At 46.2% G+C, this 23477-nt stretch overlaps 1 protein-coding gene across 1 annotated transcript; it reads right to left on the reverse strand.

Moving 5' to 3' along the window:
* Positions 1–11065: 11065 nt before the first annotated feature.
* Positions 11066–21826, reverse strand: MYMK (myomaker, myoblast fusion factor). The gene is made up of 5 exons (XM_081179136.1): positions 21277–21826; positions 18995–19109; positions 15281–15429; positions 14502–14618; positions 11066–11910 (listed from the first exon to the last, which is right to left on the reverse strand). The coding sequence occupies exons 1-5, from the start codon at positions 21409–21411 to the stop codon at positions 11764–11766; spliced, it is 663 nt and encodes a 220-aa protein (XP_081035262.1). The 5' UTR covers positions 21412–21826; the 3' UTR covers positions 11066–11763.
* Positions 21827–23477: the final 1651 nt, after the last annotated feature.

Genomic DNA, 23477 nt, shown 5'->3' on the forward strand with positions numbered 1-23477 from the left:
CCTGAAAAACCAGATTGAAGCTTTACAGGCCAGTGTCATGCCCTGTGGTAGACCACCTCTTCCTTAAACACATTCCAAGCTCATGGAGCAGCTACCCCAAAAGCTAATGCTGTTCTAGGCTGCATCAACAGCAGTTGGGTTTTCAAATCAAGGGAAGTTATTGTAACTCTCTATTCTGCCTTGGTGAGATCCCCGCTGGAGTCCAGTGTCCAGTTCTGGGCAGCTCAGTTTAAGACGGAGATTGAAAAGCTGGAATGTGTGCAGAGGAGGGTGACTGATATGGTTCAGGAAGCCAAGCCTTATATATGAGGAACCATTGAGGGAGTTGGGGATGCTTAGCATGGAGAAGGGAAGGCTGAAAGGTGATAAAGATATCTTAAAAGCTGTCACATGGAAGATGGAGCAAGCTTGTTTTCCATTGCTCTGGGAGGGAAGGACCTGAGTCAATGGGTTCAAACAACGAGAAAGGAGTTTCGGACTAAACACTAGGAACAACGCTCTTTGACAGTAAGAGCCACTCAACAGTGGAATGGACTCTCTCGGAACTCTGTGGTGTACTCAACTTCATTGGAGGTTTTGAAACAGAATTGTGATGGCCATCTGTCAGGGAGTCTTTAGCTTGATTCCTGGCTTTCAGGGGGTGGGACAAATGACCTTTGCAGATCCCTTCCAACTCTACAATTCTATTATTCTATGACTCTGGCACACACACAACCACCAGGATTTCTGATCAGAAGGGGAATTTCAGGCAGCCCTGGAGTTCTGCTTGGTTTCAACTTGGCCTTGCCAGCTTGCTTCCAACACATGGAAAACAGCTCAGAAATTAGCAAGGATTTAAGCTTCTGTTTCTACAAGGCTGAACAGCTGTGGCCAGATCAGAAGATTCAGGGGCTGGGATGTTTAAGGATTGGGCTCAGAGTAGCAGAGTTGTCAGATCAAGAGCATTCCAGACCCTGAGATTTCAGGGCCCGAACTTGACTCTTAGGGGTGGCCCTGGTGATGAGATAGGGGTGGACCCTGCAGAAGGAGGTGAATTGGGAGAGGGGAAGGGAGGAGTGCTGACTGGTGGATGGACATGCACATCCCTGGGAGGGGGGCGCCTTCTGCGGACTCCCAGGGGAATCAACTTTCAGTTTCATTTTGGCAGGATTTCATTTGGGTTCTGGGATGCTGCTTATCAAGTGATTTGGATTTCTGTTCAAGGAGGGCAGGAAGAAGAAGCAAACACAGAATATACTTTGGGCTTATTTTTGCATCGTAACACTTAGGGCTAATTTTTACATCACAATAGTTAGCACTTATTTATGTACCGAGGCTACGTAGGATTTCCAGGTCAGGAGCATCCCAGACCCTGAGATATTAGGGCCCGAACCTGAGATCGAGGGGCTGTCTCTCTGGTGATGTCACAGGAGGGAACCCCCTGGTGATGTCACAGAGGTGGGCCCTAGAGACGAAGGTTAATTGGGAGAAGGTAGTGTAGGAGGGCAGACCTCCTCAGAGTGTCTATGCTATAATTTGCAGCCAGTTCCTGTTAAGCTGAAGTTTGAAAGTTGCAAGCACAAATATTAATGTGTGTGTGTGTGTGTGTGTGTGTGTGTGTGTGTGTGTAATGATTGAAGGTACTCTTGCCCACATGGAAATTCAAGCCTTCCACCTGCCATCTGGAGAATTCAGATAAGACCTTGAGGTCTGGCAACCCGACATGACAGCAGTGAGGAGGAGATTCCTTTGAGGACCATTTCTCAATTGCTTATCCTTCTCCCACTTGGCTTGCATCTGGTGCTTTTTTGGTTCGTTAAGAAAAATCCAAAGCAAAGCTCACGTCATTGCAATGAGGGTTGGGGAAAGGTTGTTGTAACAGCAGCCCAGCAGGGTGACATCACTGGGCCGCAGGGTCAGGGCTGAGTCGGCTCCAAACGTTTGACTTAACCTGGTCTGACTCCTCCAGACGAGCCGATGATTCATTGCTCTGGTTAATTCCTTCATTTTGGCTGACCTGCTTCATTAGACTACGTTTTGCCTGCCAGATAATTGGTTTGGTGCTTTGACCTCATGTCCATGGATATACAGGCATGCAACTTTTTAAAAAAGCACACCATAGAAGCCAGTCATTCATTTTTTTAAGTGGAGACTTAGACGGAGGGAGGTTGGACTGCTCCAGTTTGGTGGAAAGGTCCTGGCCTTGTTAAGAACATTTGGATAGTCCTTCTGGACCAGGCCTGTGGCCCATCCGTTAACCTCTGTATGACCATCCACGTTGAAAAGCACTCTGTAAATATTGGAAGGAATCCCCACAGAAGTACAGAATGGGTACTGCACCACAACAGGCAACGGATTTGATTTAACCTATGTGTAATTCCAATAACGGGGACGCGGGTGGCGCTGTGGGTAAAACCTCAGCGCCTAGGGCTTGCCGATCGCATGGTCGGCGGTTCGAATCCCCGCGGCGGGGTGAGCTCCCATCGTTTGGTCCCAGCTCCTGCCCACCTAGCAGTTCGAAAGCATGTCAAAGTGCAAGTAGATAAACAGGGACCGCTTTCTAGCGGGAAGGTAAACGGCGTTTTCGTGTGCTGTGCTGGTGCCGGCTCGCCAGAGCAGCTTTGTCACGCTGGCCACATGACCCAGAAGTGTCTCCGGACAGTGCTGGCCCCCGAAAGTGAGATGAGCGCACAACCCTAGAGTCAGACACGACTGGCCCGTACGGGCAGGGGTACCTTTACTTTTACCTAATTCCAATAACCAAGATCATCTCAAAACAGTTCATGAAAACAACAAAAAAATCAAGAAACATGCTACACATCCTATTGCAAAACATATATAAAATAAATAAATGAATCAAAGTGATATAAAGTACAACCCCTCCCCCCACAAAACCCTTCCAAAATGCCCATCAGTTGTGCCAGGTAAATGTTAAGAACACTAATAACCCCTGACAGATGGTAGGGCTGTAAAGCTGGAACTTGTGGACGTCCAGCGAAGTTGATGTTCGGGACAGATAGAACATTAGATGTTCAGGACAGATAGAAGAGTCAGTCATGTGTTGCAGAGTCAATCATGTGATGCAGCAGCGAAAAAGGTGAATGCTATTCTAGTGTCCTGATCAAGGGAAGTAACAGTACTGCTCTATTCTGCTTTGGTCAGACCACAACTGGAGTCCCATTCCCAGTTCTGGGCACCACAATTTAATAAGGATATTGCCAAGCTGGAACATGTGCAAAGGAGGGTGACCAAGATGATCAAGGGTCTGGAAACTCAGCCTTATGAGGAACGCTTGAAGGAGCTGGGTATGTTTAGCCTGGAAAAGAGAAGACTGAGAGGAGATATCTCTAAATATCTTAAGGGCTGTCACATGGAGCATTCTTGTTTTCTGCTCTGGAGAGTAGGACTCAAATCAATGGCTTCAAGTTACAAGAAAGGAGATTCTGACTAAACATCAGGAAGAACTTTCTGATAGTAAGACCTGACCAACGGTGGAATGGACTCCCTCAGAAGGTGGTGAACTCAACTTTGTTAAAGGTTTTGAAACAGAGGTTGGTTGGCCATGTCAGGGGCTCTTTAGCTGTGATTCAGGGGGTTGGACTAGATGACCCTCCATGGTTTTAGAAAAGGTTGGGGAATGGTTTTCTGAGATGGTGCACATTCATGCATATAGGCTTGAGAGTACCCAAATAGGAAAAATCCCAATGAGGAAAATTCTGCAAATGCAGCCAGAGGCAAGGCAATTTCCTATTTAATGTGGTGTTTTGCATTTATAATGGAAATTAAGAACCAACCACAAGAAGGGATTCTTTAGCTGTGATTCCTGAGGGGGTTTGACTACATGACCCTTAGGGGTCCTTTCCGACTGTATTGTCCTATGATTCCATGAGGTCTGTACCACCCGTGGGTTTTATAGCTGCCTAGGTGTGGCCTATGCATGCACGGAGCATCGAGACGCAGCTCATCTTTCCTCAGATGTCCGCCATGTGTTTGGAAGTAGGACAGTGATTACAAGACGCAAGAAGCAGCTGGATCCCTCTTGAATATTTTCTGTACTTAATCTCTGAGGAATGCAGAAATGTCTGTCTGTGCATCGCAGCCAAGATCAACTCAGTGGAACCTGGAGTTGGGGGGGGGGGGAGAGAGAGAGCCAATATAAACCTTCATGTTCTGCGTCGCCGCGGTTTCCTTTGATGCTCTATCCCCGCCCCATGTAATTGCATAAGGAGAAATACTGTAGTGAAAATGTCAAAGATGGATTGCCATAGGTTCCTTTTCTTAAGTCTGCCCCAAACTTGGGGCAGCTGCTGGTGCTTCCCTTCAACAGATCAGTGTTTGTTAGTTTATGAGCATAGGAAGAGCCCTACCGGATTAGGGCAAGGGTCCATCTGGTTCAGTACCCTCTTCCCACTGTGGCAGCCAGATGCTTCTGAGTGTTAAAGTGGTGCAGATGTAGTCTGAGATGAAACAGTCATCTTCCTTGCTGAACTTTAGGCAGACAAGAAATACTTCCTTATTTCAGAAGGACATTTTAAGGTTGCATTGGGTTTTATGATAATTTTTAAAATTATTCTTCTTTGTATGATGGTTTGTTTGTTTTTAAAAATAATGTACACTGCTTAGAATATTGTTAATGGTTTATTTGCAGGCAGCGACCATTTTAGGCATGCGTGCGTGCACAACCACGCATGTGCGCATTATGCCAAACCCAGAAGTGACCCCAAAACATCACAAAAGGGGCTAAACATGGAGGCTTTTTCAATGGTGTTTCAAATATACACGATTTCACTTAAACATGTCATGTGTTGGAATGTGTAATCCCACGTAAATTGGAAGTTGCCTGTAATAGAAATAAATAAAAATATAAATAAATCTGGTCCTAAGAACATAAGGGGAGCCTACTGGATCAGGCCAAAGGGGCTCCATCTTGTCCAGATATTAAAAGGGTCTAACTGTGTTTTTCAGACTTTGGTCTCTAACAGTTGTTGAACTACAGCTCCCATAATCCCTAACTTGCAGGACCAGTGGTCAGGGATGATGGGAGTTGTAGTCCAACAGCAACTGGAGAGTGTGTTTTTAGTCCCACACTTTGAATCTAGGGATCCAATCAATTATTTTATTAATTAGCCACATATGGGTGATGTCCACTATTTTCATTCCAACAGGGTCACCTAAAAACTCTCAGCACCCTCCATGAACAGCTCCCAGGATTTGGGGTGGGGGATCTGTTCCTCTTTGAAGTAGTGCTACGGTGCTTTGAAAGTATGGTGCAGATGTGTAGAGTAGACAAAGAATCCTGAAGCTGTTTGGGCTCCAAGGTTAAGAGTTATGATGGTGTGGGGACAAGGGATACCAGCCTTCTGCTGGCACCAATCTCAGGAGGCCCCAGGTCCCCAGGCACCCACAACATTTTTGCTGTGGGTACCCATGGGTGCCTGGCCTCTGCCCTGCCCGCCGACCCTGCCTGTTGGGGTGCAGGGAGCGCCCAGTGTTGGGCATCCACAGTGCGTTGCCGAGTCGTCACCCCGCTGTCTTCTGAAATTTTGCAAGTTACTTTCTTAGGGGAGCAGCTAGGATGTATGCCATTTTTCAGAATACAATTGCTGCCCAATTCCTAAAGCCACCTTAATGAAATGGTAGCTATGCCTGGCTGCAAGGATTTTTAAAACTTCAGTTCCATTGGGCCACAATCAGGAGAGGAGCTCCCTTTGGACTCTATCTCTGCACATTGGTTTTATTTCAATTTGGTGTCAAGCCTTAAAAGTCCAGTCCCCTTCCTCTTCACTATCTCTGCAGCAGAGGTCCCTTGCTAGAGGACCAGTGTGGCTTTTTCAACAGCCTTTCTCAGCCACTCTGTTCTAGCAGATTCTTATTGATTTGCAAAATAATTTTCTGGTTATCAGATTATGTTTTTCAAAAAAAATATATCAAAAAAATCTGTATAACAAAACTCCTGTCTGTAATAGTCTGGGTAAACCTGCCCCCAAATCCCTTCCAGATGTGAGGCTGCAATGTGATACCATCTGTAGCCCATAAAAGGGTAGATCTCCCCCCTCCCAAATACACACACATTTTCATACACATAGTCAGAAAGGTGGAAGGTAGATTCCTCATTCGCCATCCCTTTTCGCTCATGTCTCTCTGAACATTTCTTATAGCTCAAGGCATCCATCCCTAATGTCCGAATTAAATTTAGATACCTAGTTAATATTTCTGAATTACTGGAGGTCTAATGTAGGTAGCTGGTTTAGCTAAGGCAAGGAGGAAGCAGGGAAATGGACTTGTGGGTTTGGTTCTGGATCTCCTACCTCCCCCCACCCCCAATAATTGCAAGTGATGCTCTTACATCTAAAAAGGTGGACTTAGTGTGTGGGGATAAGAATGGACCACTTCTTGTGTCTCTGTATGAGTCATTCCTGACTGGAAGGATGCAAATCCTCATTCAGAGATCTGGTAGGCAGCGTCTTCTGAGGTTAGGAAATTCCACTTCTTCCCTGAATCAGGAGTATTTGACTGCTCCAATCACACCTCGATGCAACAGAATTACTCTCTGTCCCTACTGAGCCTGCCTGGAAAGAAGGTATGCCAGATCTGTGCTTCTTAGAATGGCAATGGTGCCCACCTGAGAGGTGCCGAAACCCACCTGAAAGGTGCAGGAACTGAGTTCCTGGGAGTTCCCCATGAAAAAGCCCTGATTATTATTATTATTGCATTTATATCCCACCTTTCCCTCCAAGGAGCTCAATAGTTCCTCCCCTCCCCATTTTATCATCATAACAACCCTGCGAGGTCAGTTAGGCTGAGAGGCAGTGACTGTCCCCACGTCACACCCAGTGAGCTACATGGACAAGTGGAGATTTGAACCCTGGTCTCTCCCAGTCCAGGGCAGGCACTCTAGCCCCCATTCTTGCTCTGCGTAGATCCAAACGCCTCCCTTCTGCAGACCCAGATTCCCTGCAGCGACCCCCACACCACTTAATCTTTCTCAAGTCTTCAAGCTCCCTCCTATTCTCTTCTCTTCCCTTCCCCTCTCTTTCCTTTTGGACTCTGCCGAGATCTGCAATGCATTTTGCAGCCCCGAAATTCTGGTCCTCCTAAGTGATATCCCAGCCCTGGAGAACAACGCAGTATATGGAGTAGTCTGGGAACTATAAAGGCACTTTAAAAGGGGCAATAAACGTTTTGGGTTTCATATCACCTTACTGAAGAGGAGAATAACAGAGAGGCAGGAAATTTCAGTAGCAGACCCAGAGAAGGTCACCCGTCTCAGACACTACCTTAGACAAAAACAGCTCCTTTTATGAAGGCAGCTGGGGCTGCTGGCAGAGGCCCAAAACCTCCTTACAGGCTCAACTCCTGGCAGCGCTGAAAGGTGAGAAGAGGCTGTTTTGTCTGCATTCCCCGTAGATGTTTGAGAATTATTCCTTGGCGTTCGCTGTCCAGGAAGGCTTGGCAAGCATCGGTGCCCAACTGCACCACACTGATGCTGCTCAGGCTTATGGGGGCTGTGCCTGGCGAGGTGGTGCATGGCGGCCACTGATTTCCTCACGCGCCTGCATTCCTGGATCAGCACCAAGAACTTTATTTCATTAAACTAATAGACCGCTTCATTGTAGGAAACCTCAAAGCGGTTTACAAAAGAATAAAACGGCAAGGTTATTAGTATAAACAATTTAAAAGTTCAAAACAGTAAATCTAGCAGTAAACTAAAAACACATCCGCGTTCTGGACAGACTTGCCTAAGCAAAAAATGTTTTTAACAGGTTCTATTGGCATAGCTGGCTGGGCTGATGGTTTCTGTAGTCCAACAACATTTAAGGACCCCAAACTGAAGAGCACTGGGGCAGGCAGTACTGAACCACTTGGACCAATGTAAGCAAGCTTCCTATGCTCCTATTTAATTCATTGTGTTAGTCAAAATGATGAGGACTAGAACCTTACTTTTAGCAGAAGGGCTCTAGCTCAGTAGCAGAACATAGACATTACATGCAGAAGGACCCACACTCAATCCCCAATGGTTTTTCCACGTAGGGTTGGGGATGTCCTGAAGCCTCAGAGGGCTGCTGCCTGTCAGGGTACTGAGCTTGCTTAGCAATATGGACCAATGGGTCTGAGTTGGTATAAGGCTGCTTTTTATGTTCCTATTTAATTCAGACCTTTATTCGAAACTGTGTGGTTGTAGAGGAGCCCTGGGTGACAGGGTGGAGTTGCTGTCAAGACAGCCAACCTGCCTGCCATCCCTCCCGGAGGTGAGAGTGAAAGCAAGTCTCATTCTTGAGGAGGCTTCAGAGAGTCTGTCAATTTCAGTTTGTCTCACTTTCACATTTTTCCTCTTTTAAGTTCCACTCTCCACATTCCCACACCTGCTTGCTGCTTTTGATTTCTAAAAAAGTACTCATGAAAATTTGCATTACCTGCTAATTTCTCCTAATACAGTGGTACCTCGGGTTAAGTACTTAATTCGTTCCAGAGGTCTGTACTTAACCTGAAACTGTTCTTAACTTGAAGCACCACTTTAGCTAAAGGGGCCTCCCGCTGCCGCTGCGCCGCTGCTGCGAGATTTCTGTTCTCATCCTGAAGCAAAGTTCTTAACCTGAGGCACTATTTCTGGGTTAGTGGAGTCTGTAACCTGAAGTGTATGTAACCTGAAGCGTATGTAACCCGAGGTACCACTGTACACACATTTTGGTGTGCAGTTTCCCCTAATGCACACATTTCTGCAAAGCGATTTCCCCTTAATGTAATGCATTTTTGCATGCAGCTTTCACCAATAAATTCCAATTTTTTTGAAAAAAAAACAAAACAAAAAAACCCACACTCAGCTGAAGAGCTGTATTGCAAAATCTGCAGAAGCACAGTTTTTGAAGGGTGGCTACAGCCATTTCAGTCCACATATTATTTCACAAAGGTATGCCTTTTCTTTCTTTACATCGTTATTGTACCCCACTTTTTCCTCCAAGGAGCTCAAGGGAGTCTATGTAGTTCTTCACCCCCCCCTTAATCTCCACAACAACCCTGTGAGGTAGGTTAGGCTGAGAGGTAGTGATTGGCCCAAGGTCACCCAGTGAGCTTCATGACCAAGTGGGGGATTTGAACCCTGGTCTCCCAGGTCCTAGTCAGGGCACTCTAACCACTACATCACGCTGGCTTTCTCTTTATATGCAAACTAAATCGAATTTCTGTATCCCATCCATAGTCCTGAGTCTATGGCTTTATTGCTGTATATTACACCCCTGTTTTTTGCTATGCAAGAACTGCATTGCTGTTTTGTAGCCTAATTCTGTTTGCTCAGCTGTAAGTTCGCTGAGTAACCACCCCCCACCCTTGATTACAGTTGACTGGACTTTCCAAATAAACAAGGAAACAGGGAGGTTGCAGCTGAAATGAAATTTGCTCTGGTTTCTTCTGCTGTTGGTAGCGAGCGAGCTTTAAGTCAGCACCAGTGGGCAAGCTTAGGACAGTCATTGATAATAGCTGGATTCCAGCCAGATTCTAGTGCACTGTTGAATGTAAAGCAAGCGAGAGAAACATCTGCAAATCTTGGTTCATGTCACAGTCTGTTGCTGTATGGCGTCACTGGAAATATAGCCAACTAAAGAGTGTCCATGTCAAAACAGAATCGCCCACACCCCAGACAAGTAGTTTGGGAAATTATTTGCAGCCTGAGGGCCACATTTCCTTCTGCACAACTTTATGGAGGCCACATGACACAACTATGAGGACTAGAACCATACTTTGGGGGGAGGCTGCAGCTCAGTGTCAGAGCACATGACATACACGTCTAAGATCCCAGGTCCAATCCCCATCAGGAAGGGCTGGGAAGAGACCCCCTGCCTGAAACCCCGGAGAAGCTGCTGCCAGTCAGTGTAGACAATGCTGAGCTAGATGGACCAGTGGTCTGATTGGTTTAAGGCAGCTTCCTACTTAGCACTGATGGGTCATCCAGTGTGTAGAAAATGCATGCCCCTGTTTGTTGTTCAAGGTGATGTTCTTACTTTGTGTGTGTGTGTGTGGTTTGTTTTGTTTTGTTTTCTGCGCTTAGCCAGGAGTGTGTCAAGATAGACGGCAGTGGTGCAAATGCATTGCAGATACTGAGCAAAGATTAATGTTGGCCTTCGGCGAATGTTGGTGGACATCCATCCTCCTCTAATTGTCCGTGACAGAGAGCCCCTGGCTTCCTTCCCAGACAGGATAAATAAATCATCCGCTCGGCAACACTAAACAGTCTGTTTAAGTTGGGATGGCGGTGCAGACGTTTTGAGCCGCGCCCCGTGTTCGGGAGCTGGGTCCTTCACCTCTAAATTTCCCATGAATGTGGCAGGCGCTAATGAGGGCCTGGCTGAGCACACCTGCTGGATGTTTTCGGGTGGTGGAGAGTTGAGCAGGTGGACATCACAAAGCAGGCACTGTTAGGGCCAGTCCTGCAAGGCACGGAGCACACCTGAGGAAGGCTTGGGAGCAGAAGGCATGAATGGAGCAAGCGGCTCTTTAATTTCAGTTGCCTGCTGACCTAGCATTTAATTTCTAAAAGGAGGAGTGATGGGGCTTCCCTCCACTTTATCAGTCATTCCTTTTTTACCTGCAAGTTCAGAAGCTGCCCTGTGCTGAGAAGTCAGATCATCATTTAATGGACCTCAGTATTGCCAGCAGCGCTCCAGGGTTTCAGGCAAATAGTCTTCTCTTAGCCCCAACTGGAGATGTCAGGCATTGAACCTGGGATCTATCTGAAATCCTGGAGATCTGCTGCCAGTCTGTGTTGACAGCTCTGAGAAAGGCGGGTCGATGAAGACAGTTCCTTTTTCCTAACAATTCTTTTTAAATCCTCCCCCCCCCCCATAATTATCCCCCTGGTTACTCCTTGCTTCATTCTGAAATCCACCCTCTCCTCCACTACTCTCTTATCTTGGCTTTGCCTTATTTAGTCAGCAGAACTCTTTCTGCTCCCCTTTGCTGAATAAACATCTGGATTGTGACATCACGGATGACTACAGGATTGTGGGATCTGCAGGCCGGTTTAAAACCATGCCACGTCCAGAAACATGTATTGCAAAAGCTGTAGGTTAAATAAAGATGTTTATTTGGGTGAGGAAGCATAAATAGAAGAGGAAGTAAAGAAAAACACAAACTCTCCCTCCGCCTGCTCCTACTGTACAGACAGAAAGACAACGGCTGCCCCTTTGGATTAGTAGTGAGTGGGGGAAATACTTCAATTTTTAGTTTCATGGAATCATAGTAAGGACTCTGGTCTCTCAATTTGCTCCCCCCACCATAAAAATGTCCTCATGAAAGCTCATCAGCATTCTGATCTGAATTTTAACGGACCTACAACATATTTTCATGCAGTTTTACTTAATGTGCACCTTTTTGCAAAATGATTTCACTAAAATAATGCATTTTTGCATGCCATCTTCACAAACACATGTGTTTTTATAGACACTTTGCCCCCTACGATATTCCTCTTTGAACCCATTACTCGACTGGAGAGTTGCAGTGCAAGATTTAGAGCAGTGAAGATTCTGGAGGATGGCTGTGTTTCAGTTGGCAACTGGATTCATCTCTTCAAAGCAAACTGACTCTTAATTTCTCCCCTATTCCTGTTAAGGATCGCCAGACCTGGCTGGTAGGGCTAGAAAACACATTCAGCTTGGCTGGCCACAAGTTGCACATGGGATGCATCGGACCTGCCCTGCGGCTAGGGGGGTAGGGTGCACAGGTGCAGGTGCTCTATCCGTTCCAGCAGCAGCAGCAGCCACACACAAACACACACACACACATGCCACATTCTCAGACACAGCAGCAGAGGGTTGAACAGTCCAGTTTGGCCGGAGCGCCTCCGTTGCCGGCCTTCTTGTTCACTTTGGGGAGCAGGAGGACAAAGGACATGGCCAAGGCACAGTGGTAGAAGCTGTGGACGTACGTGTAATCCCACTCCTGGAACAAGAAAAAGCAAATGAGATTCTTCAAGTGTGTGTGTAATGGTTTTTAGTTATTCAGTGGTGTAGTGGTTGGGAGTGTTGGATTAGGACCTGAGGAACCAGGGTTTGAATCCCCGCTCAGCCATGAAACTCACTGGGTGACCTTGGGTCAGTCATTCCCTCTCAGCCTCCCCTACCTCACAAGGTTGTTGTGGAGATTAAATGAGAAGCAGGGGGAGAACAATGTGTGGTACCTTGAGCTCCTTGGAGGGGGAAAAAGTGGAATATAAATGAAGTAAAATAAATAATAATACCGTAATAATAATTAAATGAACTGTCCTCTCTTGCTCATTAGGAAAACTGTGACAAACCCAACAGGATGGCATGAGCGATATTCCGTTTTTGTTTCTCATTATAATCTGAATATTGATCTAATGTGAGATCATAATGGATATGGATGGAAGAATTTAGTATTATGGAGTAATGGTGGTCGGAATTAATAAAGGGAGCTTATCTTGGACTTTTTGTAGGGGGAAAAGGAAATGAATTGATTACAGGACACCCTGATTTAAAAGAAATATTGGTTAACAGAAAGTGGAGAAGATAGATATTTGTATGGACTGAAGGTTTTAAATGATTTTATATATGCATTGCAGGCACTAGATGACCCTTTGGATCCATTCCAGCTCTACAACTAAGATTCAGTGATTCAGGGGCTTTGGTCATGCAGAGACTGAGGTCTATGCCTTTTGGTAAAATGTTCATGTTTGTGTGTGTGTGGGTGTGGGTGTGTGTGTGTGTGTGTGGAGAGAGAGAGAGAGAGAGGCCAAATGTCGACACACTGAGGGAAGTGACAAAGACAATAAAAACTGGGTGGGTGTTGCTCCCACAGCTGTGGGCTGAAGACCATTCCTGCAAGCCCACGTTCCGAGAGATAAGCCAACTCTCCCTTGGACATCTCATGAGTCAGATGCCAAGAACTTTGGAAGCTGGCTTTTCCACACGGAGAATCTCAGGACCTCTTACCTAAAATGGTATCGTTGCTTCAGGCCTGTCGGAGTGTGATGGAGGGTTCATCCAGGAATTTTAGGATTTCAGCCCTCCCCTTTTGCTGGGATGTGGAGTATGTTTGGGCTTTGACTAATCTCCTGCCAGTGACATGCTTTCTACACAGGGTGATTTGCGGGGGGCGGGGGCAGGGGGGGCCATATAACCAGCTTACTCATGAAGCTGGCTCTGATTAGCCTCATAATTCTATCCCCCCTGTCCCCCCCCCCAACACATGTGCTGGAAATGTTGGTTTATTTGCCACACACTCATTGGACTGAAATTGTTTTCAGACGAGGCTTGTTGCCATCTTTTCATCCATGGAACACTTCTTGCTACTGAGTTCCTTTTCCCTCGTGTCAGAAAGAGGTTTTCTAAACAAGCAGGACCTCAGCACAAGGGCTGGGTGATATCTGGTTTTCAACATCACAATATAGCACCAGCTAAACACCGCGATATACCAATACAGTATATCACGATGTCTGGAATAAGGATGGATCTACGTAGAGATGAACAGTAGGGTTGGGCAACATCTTGTTTTCAACACTGAAATATATAACCCGCAAACATCGCAATATACTGATATATCACAATGCCTGAAATAAGGATGGAGCTATGTAGAGGCATTGGCTGGCTTCATGGTTTTCCCTGCATTGTGATTTTGTTGGCGCCTGCTCTTGTGATTTGCTGCCCCTGCATCAGGCAGGGGAGAGCTGAGCTGGTGAAGTCAACAGGGGTTGCAGGAATCAAGAAAAGCATTGGCTGGCTTCACAGTTTCTCCACCTTGTGTTTTTTTTGCATCACACACACACACACACACACACACACACACACACACACACACTGAGTCATGATATATTGCCAAGTCAAAAATTATGAAATAAATATCATGATATGGACTTCAAAGCGGTTTTGTACAATATATTGATATATCACACAGCCCTACTGAGCACAAGAGTATTCTCCCTATCTGCAGTTCTCAACAACTGGCATTCAGAAGCATACTGCCTCCGAGGGAACAGGTCAAAGGGGTCCCATCTAGTACAGCATCCTGTTCTCACAGTGGCCAGCTACATACCCCATTGAGAAACCCACAAGAAGAACCCACATGTAGCAGCAACTCTCTCCACTTGCGCTTCCCAGAAACCTGCCTTTGACAGTGGAGGGAGGACATAGTGATTATGGCTAGTAGCTATGGATATCCTTATCCTCCACAAATTTGTCTAACACCCTCCTTTTAAAGCTTTTCAAGGTCGTGACCATCACTACCTGTTCAGGTGGCAAATTTCAGAGTTGTGCATGGCTATCTAAAAGAGCAAGAGGGCATAAGACCATTAAGTATGCAGTTACCTGAATTCACCATTGCAGAAGGGGGAAGGAAGGTCTATCCATTGCTATGAAGCAGAAGAATGCCCTCACTGTTGCCTTTTGCACATTTCCCGGAGGCTTCTCAGAGGGCATTTAACTGGCCATTTGCCAGGATGCTGGACCCAGGTGGGCATCTGCTCAGATTCACCAGGGCAGATCTTAAGTTTTATGTTTTGCAAGGGGCAGTCTTACCTCAAAGAAGAACCTCAGCATCAAAGCAAGGGCCCCGAAACAGAAGCCAGGACCAATCTGCTGGGTATAGACACTTTTGTCTGGATAGAGACCCTTCTTCTCCTTCATCTTTTGTAGCTGGGAGGAAAGAAGGCAACAGATGATAGATTTCGTTTGCCATGGCCTTTTGCAAAAAGAAAAGCTGGCTTGCAAGGAGGTATGGAGTCTCCCACTGCCCCGCATGATGCTTCAAAGCTCTTCCCTTCCTTCAAAATTCCTTTGATATATATTTCTCAAATGAAGGAATCAAAAACCAAGGTGTGAGCCCAAGGTTCTCTGTTGGGGGTGGGGATGGGGACAGAGGTGTGTTTTCTTAATAACTATCATTTCCCTCCAGGATGACACTTGTGAACTGGGTAGCATCTTTCCATAGGAGCTTACTAAGGTGGTGGACTGTCCTTCATTTAAACAGAGGTTGAATTACTGCCTGTCATGTATGTATTCTTTAATTGTGATTCCTGCATTTAAGGGGTTGGAGTAGGTGACCCTTGGTGTCCCTAACTCTAAATTCTATTATTCTGTTATCTTGTTTGCTTTAGCTTGCAAAATGTCTTGGGCTGGATCTGTGGGAAACCAATTTCCCCCTTTCCCATAATCAGGTGGTGGAATGGGGGAGGAGGGCATCTCTCTCTCTCTCTCTCTCTCTCTCTCTCTCTCACACACACACACACACACACACAAACTTTGACTTGTTATGGCTGGCAATACTTGCTTAATGCAACCAAGAAGGGGAATCTTACCCATTTTACAGTGATCATGAGAACTGCTGTCCCAATCGGTCCTGAGTAGACGCCGTAGCCCCACCGATCATGGTAGATTCTGACTGCGATGGTGAGCACTCCAAACATCACAAACGTTGACCGTTTAGGCTCATCAAACTCTGCCAGGGCTGAGCAACAGGTGACATACAGTGTGATTTGAAATGCTGTGTTGTTAGGGCAGCTTTAAATCTCCCTTGAAATGGATGTCTTTGTCCATTTCCACTCATTTTTCCAATCTTGGATGCAGTTCTTCCACATTTCTCCAGCATTTTGTCCTCATGGAAATTCATTAGTATATTGATGTTCATTTTCTCTCATACATTTTTGTGTGCAGTTTGGGCAAATAGATACTCCCACCCCCCAAAAAAATCCCCAATATAATGCATATTTGTACACAAGGGTTGGTTGAAGAACCACAGTCCTTCAAAATCCAGACTTTCATTTGATCTGAACATTCCAGTGTTTGGCTTCTGTAGTTCTAGTGTTAAGAGAAAGAAGGGAAACTTCTTTCTGCTCAACTTCCTCCACAACATACATTGGTTTAAATATCTCTATCATATCTCCACTTACTTGAATTTTCTCTGAAAAGCCCCAGATGTAACCTTTCCTGATAGGGGGAGTCACTCCACTCCCTTGATAATTTGGGTCGACCTTTTCTGAACCTTCCCCATCTCTGCACAATATCATCTTTGAAGCAACACAAGCAGAACTCTACCCAGCACACTAACGAAAACTCAACGTGGTGACGGCCACATTCACACCATATGTTGAAAGAGTTACAATACCAATACAATGATGGTTTCCTCCAGAGAATCCTGGGACCTGTAGTTTGTCCAGGATGTCAAGTTCCCGAGTTCCCAGGATGATTTAACAATCCCTCTTCCCCAGGGAACTCTGGGAGCTGAAGCTAAGTGAGGGGGAATGGGAAAAGAGTTCTTTATAGCTATCAGCATCCTAAACAAACCACAGCTCCCAGAATTCTTTGGAGGAAGCCATCATGGTTTAAAGTAGTTCAGAGTGTTTAGAGTGGTATGTTTCAAATGCACAGTGCAGATGGGGCCTTGGACTATACAGTGGTGCCTCGCAAGACGAAATTAATTGGTTCCGCAAGTTTTTTCTTCTTGCGAGTTTTTCGTCTTGCGAAGCACGGTTTCCCATAGGAATGCATTGAAAATCAATTAATGCGTTCCTAGGGAAACCGCTTGCCAGGCTGGCGGTGCGGAGAAGGGCTTTTCTCCGCACCGCAAGCCTTCAGGACAGGTACGGGAACAGAGGGGAAGGCACGCAGCGCTTTCCCTCTGTTCCCGGGGCTTGCGTGGGAGGAGGGTTTTTCCTCCCCGCCGCCAACATTCAGAACAGCATTCTGAATGTTGGCGGTGGGAAGGAAAACCCTCCTCCCACCCCAAGTCTTCAGGAAAGCCATCCGATGCCGCGCGGCGGGAGGAGGCGTTCCCCCCCGGCATCGGAGCTTCGTTCCGATGCCGCGTGGCGGGAGGAGGCGTTCCCCCCCGCCGCCCGGCATCGGAGCTTCGTTCCGATGCCGCGCGGCGGGAGGAGGCGTTCCCCCCCGCCCGGCATCGGAGCTTCGTTCCGATGCCGCGCGGCGGGAGGAGGCGTTCCCCCCCCGCCCGGCATCGGAGCTTCGTTCCGATGCCGCGCGGCGGGAGGAGGCGTTCCCCCCCCGCCCGGCATCGGAGCTTCGTTCCGATGCCGCGTAGCGGGAGGAGGTCTGAGGACAGTGGGGAAGACGCGCTGCGCTTCCCCGCTGTCCCGGAGATTTCCCTATGGGCTGTCGTCTTGCGAGGCAAGCCCATAGGGAAATTCGTTTTGCGAAGCGCCTCCAAAACGGAAAACCCTTTCGTCTAGCGGGTTTTCCGTCTTGCGAGGCGTTCGTCTTGCGGGGTACCACTGTATCTGTTTGCTGCTGACAATCTGCTCTGATGGGTGTGGGTTAATGAACTACCTTGAATAAACTACAGTTCCCAGGATTGTTGGGTGTGTGTGTGTGTGTTGTTGGTATCCTAGTGCTTTAAATGTACAGTGTGAATGTGGCTGGTACCTGGGGACCTTGAGTTGCAAAGGGAAATACTAATGAAAAAGCTGAGTCAAATATGTTTTGGGGAGAACATCACCCCTTGTTCCCTCTATCTGCAGTTCTCTGAGTCGTCCCAGGATGTTTTCAGACTGGGCTGAGGTTCCTCTCTAGTGTCATGCACCTGCCTGCAGCCCGCTAACTCACACTTCATCAATGAGGCTATGAATTATCAGAGACTGTCATTGCACGGGGAATGCGGTAATCACTCGTAAAAATTATGGCTCCCGGCGGGCTCCATGAGTTCTCCAGATTACACAGCTGTAGCGTAGCTGTTTCAGATTTGCAGTCCCAGGAAATGTCCCTGCAAGGAGCGGAGCATGTTCAGCTCTTTGCAAAGCAAGATGGAGGAGAGGTTTTCTTCACGTCCCAGACACTACATGTCCATGTGTCCTTGGATTACATTTTTATTATTATTATTCAATGGAGGTTTGTTTGTTTTTTTGGCTAGGGAATAACATCCAGTTTTTAATCTGTTCTGCTTGTCTGCTGACTTGACATCCCCTCCCCCATCAGATAGATCCAGTCCTGTGAAATTATGGGGATTTCCCATGGAAGTATGGGGATTAAAAATGGCAGCTGGCACCACAGAAAGGTGTGCCAGCAAGTTTTCTTCACCCTTACCCTGAGAATTCTAGCAGCGAGGCCACCCTAAATTACAAAGCTTTTTTCATATTCAAAAGCTCACTCTAGGCCCTGGTAATTTATTTACATAGCATTATCAAGGTATATGGTGCTTTGTGGAGTAGTTAGTAGGAGAGAAATTTGGCTTTGGTTGGCATTTTAATGTGGACCTACTTTTTAATGCCCACAGTTTAAGAATGATGTTGACAAGAAAGGAGATCCTAACTAAACATCAGGAAGAGCTTTCTGATGGTAAGAGCAGTGGAACGGACTCTCTTGGAAGGTGGTGGACTCTCCTTCTTTGGAAGTTTATAAGCAGAGGTTGGATGGCCACCTGCCATGGATAGTTTAGATGGTATTCCTGCATTGCAGGGGGTTGGACTAGATGACCCTTGGGTGTACCAACTCTACAATTCTATGATTCTATGAATTCACACATCCCAAAACAAGCTTTGCACCGAAACACAGCCATCCCTCAAAAAGCTGCACTTCTCCAAATTTTGTCATGCTTTTTCCAGCCAAGTCTCATGGCCCCCTATAATGCACATATCAAAATCCATGTCTTAGCAAAAATAACACACAAATGCATTATACTGTATTAAGAGAAATAGTTTGCCGTAATTGTATATTAGGAGGTATGTGTAATTAATAAGCTGCTGGGTTTTGTGAAGACTTTAAAAAGAAATGCAAACTGTTTGGAAATGTGCAAACTGTCTAGAAAAATCATGAATGGAAAGAAACTGAAGTTGATAGGGATGCTCATCTCTGTTACAGAATAGCATAAGTATAGAAGACTTCTCCCTCGTCAGAGGAATTTCTAAATATTATTCTATTTCTGAAACTTCTACTTTTTTGTTGTTGTTAAAAAACAATCTGTGACTAGGCATTGCTTGTTTTCCTCTACGTCAAATATTTGCCTTAACTCCCTCAAAGTATCTTAGCCTGAGAAACCGTCCCAAAGAATGACTTGCTCTTACCCATCAGGGACACCCACATTGATAAAGCTGTCCCAAATATACTGAAATATTCCAAGATGTCATACTGCATGAAGCACAGGATGGATAAACCGGGGCCGTCACATGCGTGGTAAATCTGTTGGGGAAACATAAGAACGTATGAACGTAAGGAGGGCCTGCAGGATCACACCAGTGGGCTCCCTATTCCAGCATCCTATTTTCCCAATGACCAACCAGATGTCTGTAAGAAACCTGGAAGCAGGACCTGAGCCCAAGAGCCCTTTCCCCTCCTGCAGTTTCCAGCAGCTGGTATTTAGAGGCATTGCTGGCTCTGACTGTGGAGGCAGAGCACAGCCATTGAGGCTGGCAGCCATTGAAAGCCTTCTCCATGAAATTGTCTAATCCCCTTTTAAAGCCATCCAAGTTGGTGGCCATCACCACTTCTTCCTGCAGGAGCAAGTTCCATGGTTTATACACTGCATGAAGAAGAACTTTCTTTTTGTCTGTCTTTTGGACACCCACGAGTTCTAGTGTTGAGAGAGGGGGAGAAAAACTTTTCATTTCCTCCCTGCTATGCATCATTTTATAAAATTCTATCGTGTTGCCTCTTACTTGCCTTTTCTTTAAAGTGAAAGTCAGAAACACTGCAGTCTTTCCACACAGGGGGGTAGCTCAAACCCTCAATCATTTTGGGTGCCATTTTCCAACTCTACAACAACTTTTCCTGAGGATAGGCAACCAGAACTGTACATGGCATCCCAAATGTGGCCGTGCCATAGACCTGTAGTACAGCAGACACTAGCTGTTTATCGCCAGCAAATCTTTGTCCAATGTTAATTTGTTTACTTATTTTGTAAGATTTGCACAATGCATGATTGTTTAAAAGTCCTTTAAAAGGTTTACCAAGAAGGTAGAATCGTTGGTAAGGAAAATTAAAGGCATTTGAAAAGTTAAAATAACAAAAACGGATTAAAACTTGCATCAACTTTCTTTATGCTCTTTATTTTTGTTTATCCACAGAATTAAAGAAAAATCAAAAGATAATGTTTTTAGCAGGTGCCGAAAAGAGTACAGTGAAGGGCGCCTTCCTGGTATCAATAGGCAGGGAGTTTAAAGTGTAGCTCCAAAGGCTGTAGCTGTCAAGTCCCAAATACCTTTTTATGGCTATGACATCCCTCAAAAGGATTTCCATTTCTAGCACCACCACCCTGTATCACGAACATTTGTCCCATTCCATCGCATTTGACCCATCTTTGAGTTGCCACGAGCAGGTTATTTGTGAAGGCAAAGGAGAGAGATGGAGTTCATGCAGATGTTTTCGGCTGTTGCAAGAACCCTTGTCTGGGTGGGAAGGTAAACGGCATTTCCATGCACTCTGGCACTTGTCACGGTGTCCCGTCATGTCAGAAGCAGTTTAGTCATGCTGGCCACATAACCCGGAAAGCTGTCTGCGGACAAACACCGGCTCCTTTGGCCTGAAGTGAGATGAACACCACACCCCATAGCTGCCTTTGACTGGATTTAACTGTCCAGGGGTCCTTTACCTTTCTTTTTTTTTAAGCCTTTGTTAGGGGGTGCAGATGTGTTTCTGGTCTGAATAATTTCCTGTTGGGGAGATGGAGAAGGAGGGCCTTCGAAGGCTAAGACAGCGATGGCTGCATTTCTTCTGAGAAGCTGCAGAAGGTCTTGGCTGGAGGATGTGGAGCAGCTGCAAGTCTGTCTCGTTTTTCCTCCCCAGCCTTCGGTTCTATTTTTAAGTACATTCAAGGCCCCCACTAAAAACTCACGAGCACGTTTCCTAACTGGCCCACATCATGTGCAATTTTTTCATTAAATTTTATTACTGCATTTATACCCCAACCACATAATACCTGTTCTGCATTCGGTCTTTAAGTGTGGAGGCACATACACTTTGGAACTCCCTGCCTATTGACACCAGGCAGGTACCTTCACTGCACTCTGTTTGGCACCTGCTGAAAGCATCTACCCAGATATTTAGAAAGCTGGTGTGAGTTTTCACCTGTTTTTAGTTTGTTATTTTAACTTTTGGAAAGCTTTACATTATTATTTTTTCTTTTTATCATTTTGTATTGTTTTATCTTTTCTGTAAACTGGCTGTGAGGTCATCTCCCCTTTTCTTTTTTACAGTCAAGAAACATGGCTAAATAAAGGTGTCTGCTCTACCACCTATGTTCAATAGGAACATAGAAAGCTGCCTTTCCCCTCACCCCCTTTCACTTAAACAAGTGGACAGACACCTTTGGAGAACAGAGAAGGAGGAAGGGGAGGGGAAAGTTTCTTACCGACACAAAGAACATGGTGAAGAAGTACACCATAGCCTCCATGTGGAACTGTCTCTTGGCAGCGATGCTGATGGTCGGGAGGAAAGCCAGGCTACTTAGAGTTGGCAGAAGGAGCTTGGCGACCAGAGAGCCCATCGAAAGGGAAGAGAGATTGCCAGAGCGTGGAAAGGCAGGATGGCTGGGAGATCCTTCCAGATCGCAGAGCTGGTTGGCGAATTCTGAGCTCCAAGGCTACTGTCCTGATCTGGGCCTTGGGAGAGGCAGCTGAGCCAAATGGACTTTCAAGTTCAGATGGCCCAGCCTTGGCTTAGCCACTGTGTGCGTGAGATGTCAGCTGATGACAGGTGCTGGGGGGGGGGCTTGGGTTTATGACGGTGCACAGCTGACAGCTGGCATACAACACAGGCCACACTTGTGAGGCTTGGAGACCTCTTGAAGACCAACAGATGGTCCATTGCAAAAGCCAGCAAGCCTTTGGGATGTTTGCAAATAGATAAGCACAGGTGGGGCCACATTTGCTCTTGGCTGCTAGGAAAAGCAATTTCTTCCTCCTTACCCATTATTGTAATCATTTAGCAAAATGCACAGCATTATGGCAGGTAAGATATGTGCACAATGAGTGCTTGTATCCAGAGTCTTTAACTGATTCAGACTACCGTATATGTCCACCTAGCTTAGCATTGTCAGCACTGACTGGCATGGTTCAGTCTTCAGAGTTTTAAACAGGAGAGATAGTGAGCCCTACCTGCAGATGCCATTGGGGACTGAACCTGAGACCTTCTGGATGAAATGAGGTGCTCTACCAGTGAGATACAGCCCTACTCCTAAAAATTATACCCGCCCCCATCATTCTGGATAAAGGGCTTAATTAAATGGGATCATAACATATGCAGAGCTTGCTGGGTTGAGGCACCAAAGGCACATCTATTCCGGCACCCTATCCTCATAACGACTAACCAGATGCCCATTATGGGAAACCCTGAGGCAGGATCCAAAAGCCCTCTCCCCTCCTGTTGTTCCCAGCAATTGGTATTCAGAAGCATTGCTTCCCCTGTCCAAGGGAGGTACAACTCGGTCATCGTGGCTAGCAGCCATGAATTTATCCAATCCTCTTTTAAAAGCCACCCAGGTTGGTGGCCACCGCTGCCTCCTGCGGGAATGTTCAACTATGTGCTTCATGAAGAAGTGTTTATCTGTCCTGAATCTTCCACCATTGAGCTTCATTGGTTCTAGTGTTATGAGAGAGTTTTCTCTCCACTGCCTTCGTGCCCTGCATGATTTTATAAACTTCAATCATGCTGCCTCTTGCTCGCTTTTTCTCCAAACTAAAAAGTCCCAAACAATATCCCTTTGAGGTGGGGCGGCCAGAACTCTACACTGTATTCCAGCTGTGGCCACACCATTGATTTGTAGAATCGGCATTATGATATTGGCAGTTTTGTTTTCAATACAGCAACAACAGTCTGTGGGAGGCGGTGAGAGGCACAGCTAAGCGTGTGCGGACGTCAAGTCAATTGGCCAACTTTATTTTATTATGATATCTTCCCCCTCCCCCTCCCCCCACCGGCCAATGACTTTATTACAAGCCTCCTGCTTTTCTCCTTCCTGGTATTAATATCTTTTCCTTGGAACCTTCTGCAGATTCTTTGTGTCGTTTTTAAGACAGCTGTTCAGATGAACCAGGGAGGAGGAATGCAAGACAACTGGCTCTGTGGTTTAGAGCTCTGTAGCCAGGTCACCAAGATATGAGCTACTGTCTGTGTCTGCCTGGATTCCAATAAGGAAGAAAAGTGGGAGGCATCTAAAGAGACTGGTGTGGCTGCATATGGAGCTTCCAGAGGAACTGAGATTTAAGAAGGGCATGTGCAAGAAATGGAAGAATGGGGAATTCATGGAGGAGGAGTTTATAGGAGTAGCCAATAGTAGTTTCAGGGAGAAGGTGAGGTGAGAATGAGCTCAGGCATGCAAGAGAGGCTATAATTAATAACAAGGGTTACATCAGCTATGTTTGAAGCAGGAGGAAGAACAAGCAAGTGGTGGGTCCTCTGCATGGAGAAGACAGAGAAATGCTATTGGGTGACATAGATAATATGGAACTACACAACACCTACTTTTTCTCTGTCTTCACCCAAAAGGAAAGCGGTGCCCAACCTGGTGATAACAGAACAAACAAGGTGGTCAGGGAACACCTGACTACTTTG

The sequence above is a fragment of the Podarcis bocagei genome (genome assembly GCF_964188305.1).
Source record: "Podarcis bocagei genome assembly, chromosome: Z".
Classification (NCBI taxonomy): Eukaryota; Metazoa; Chordata; class Lepidosauria; order Squamata; family Lacertidae; genus Podarcis; species Podarcis bocagei.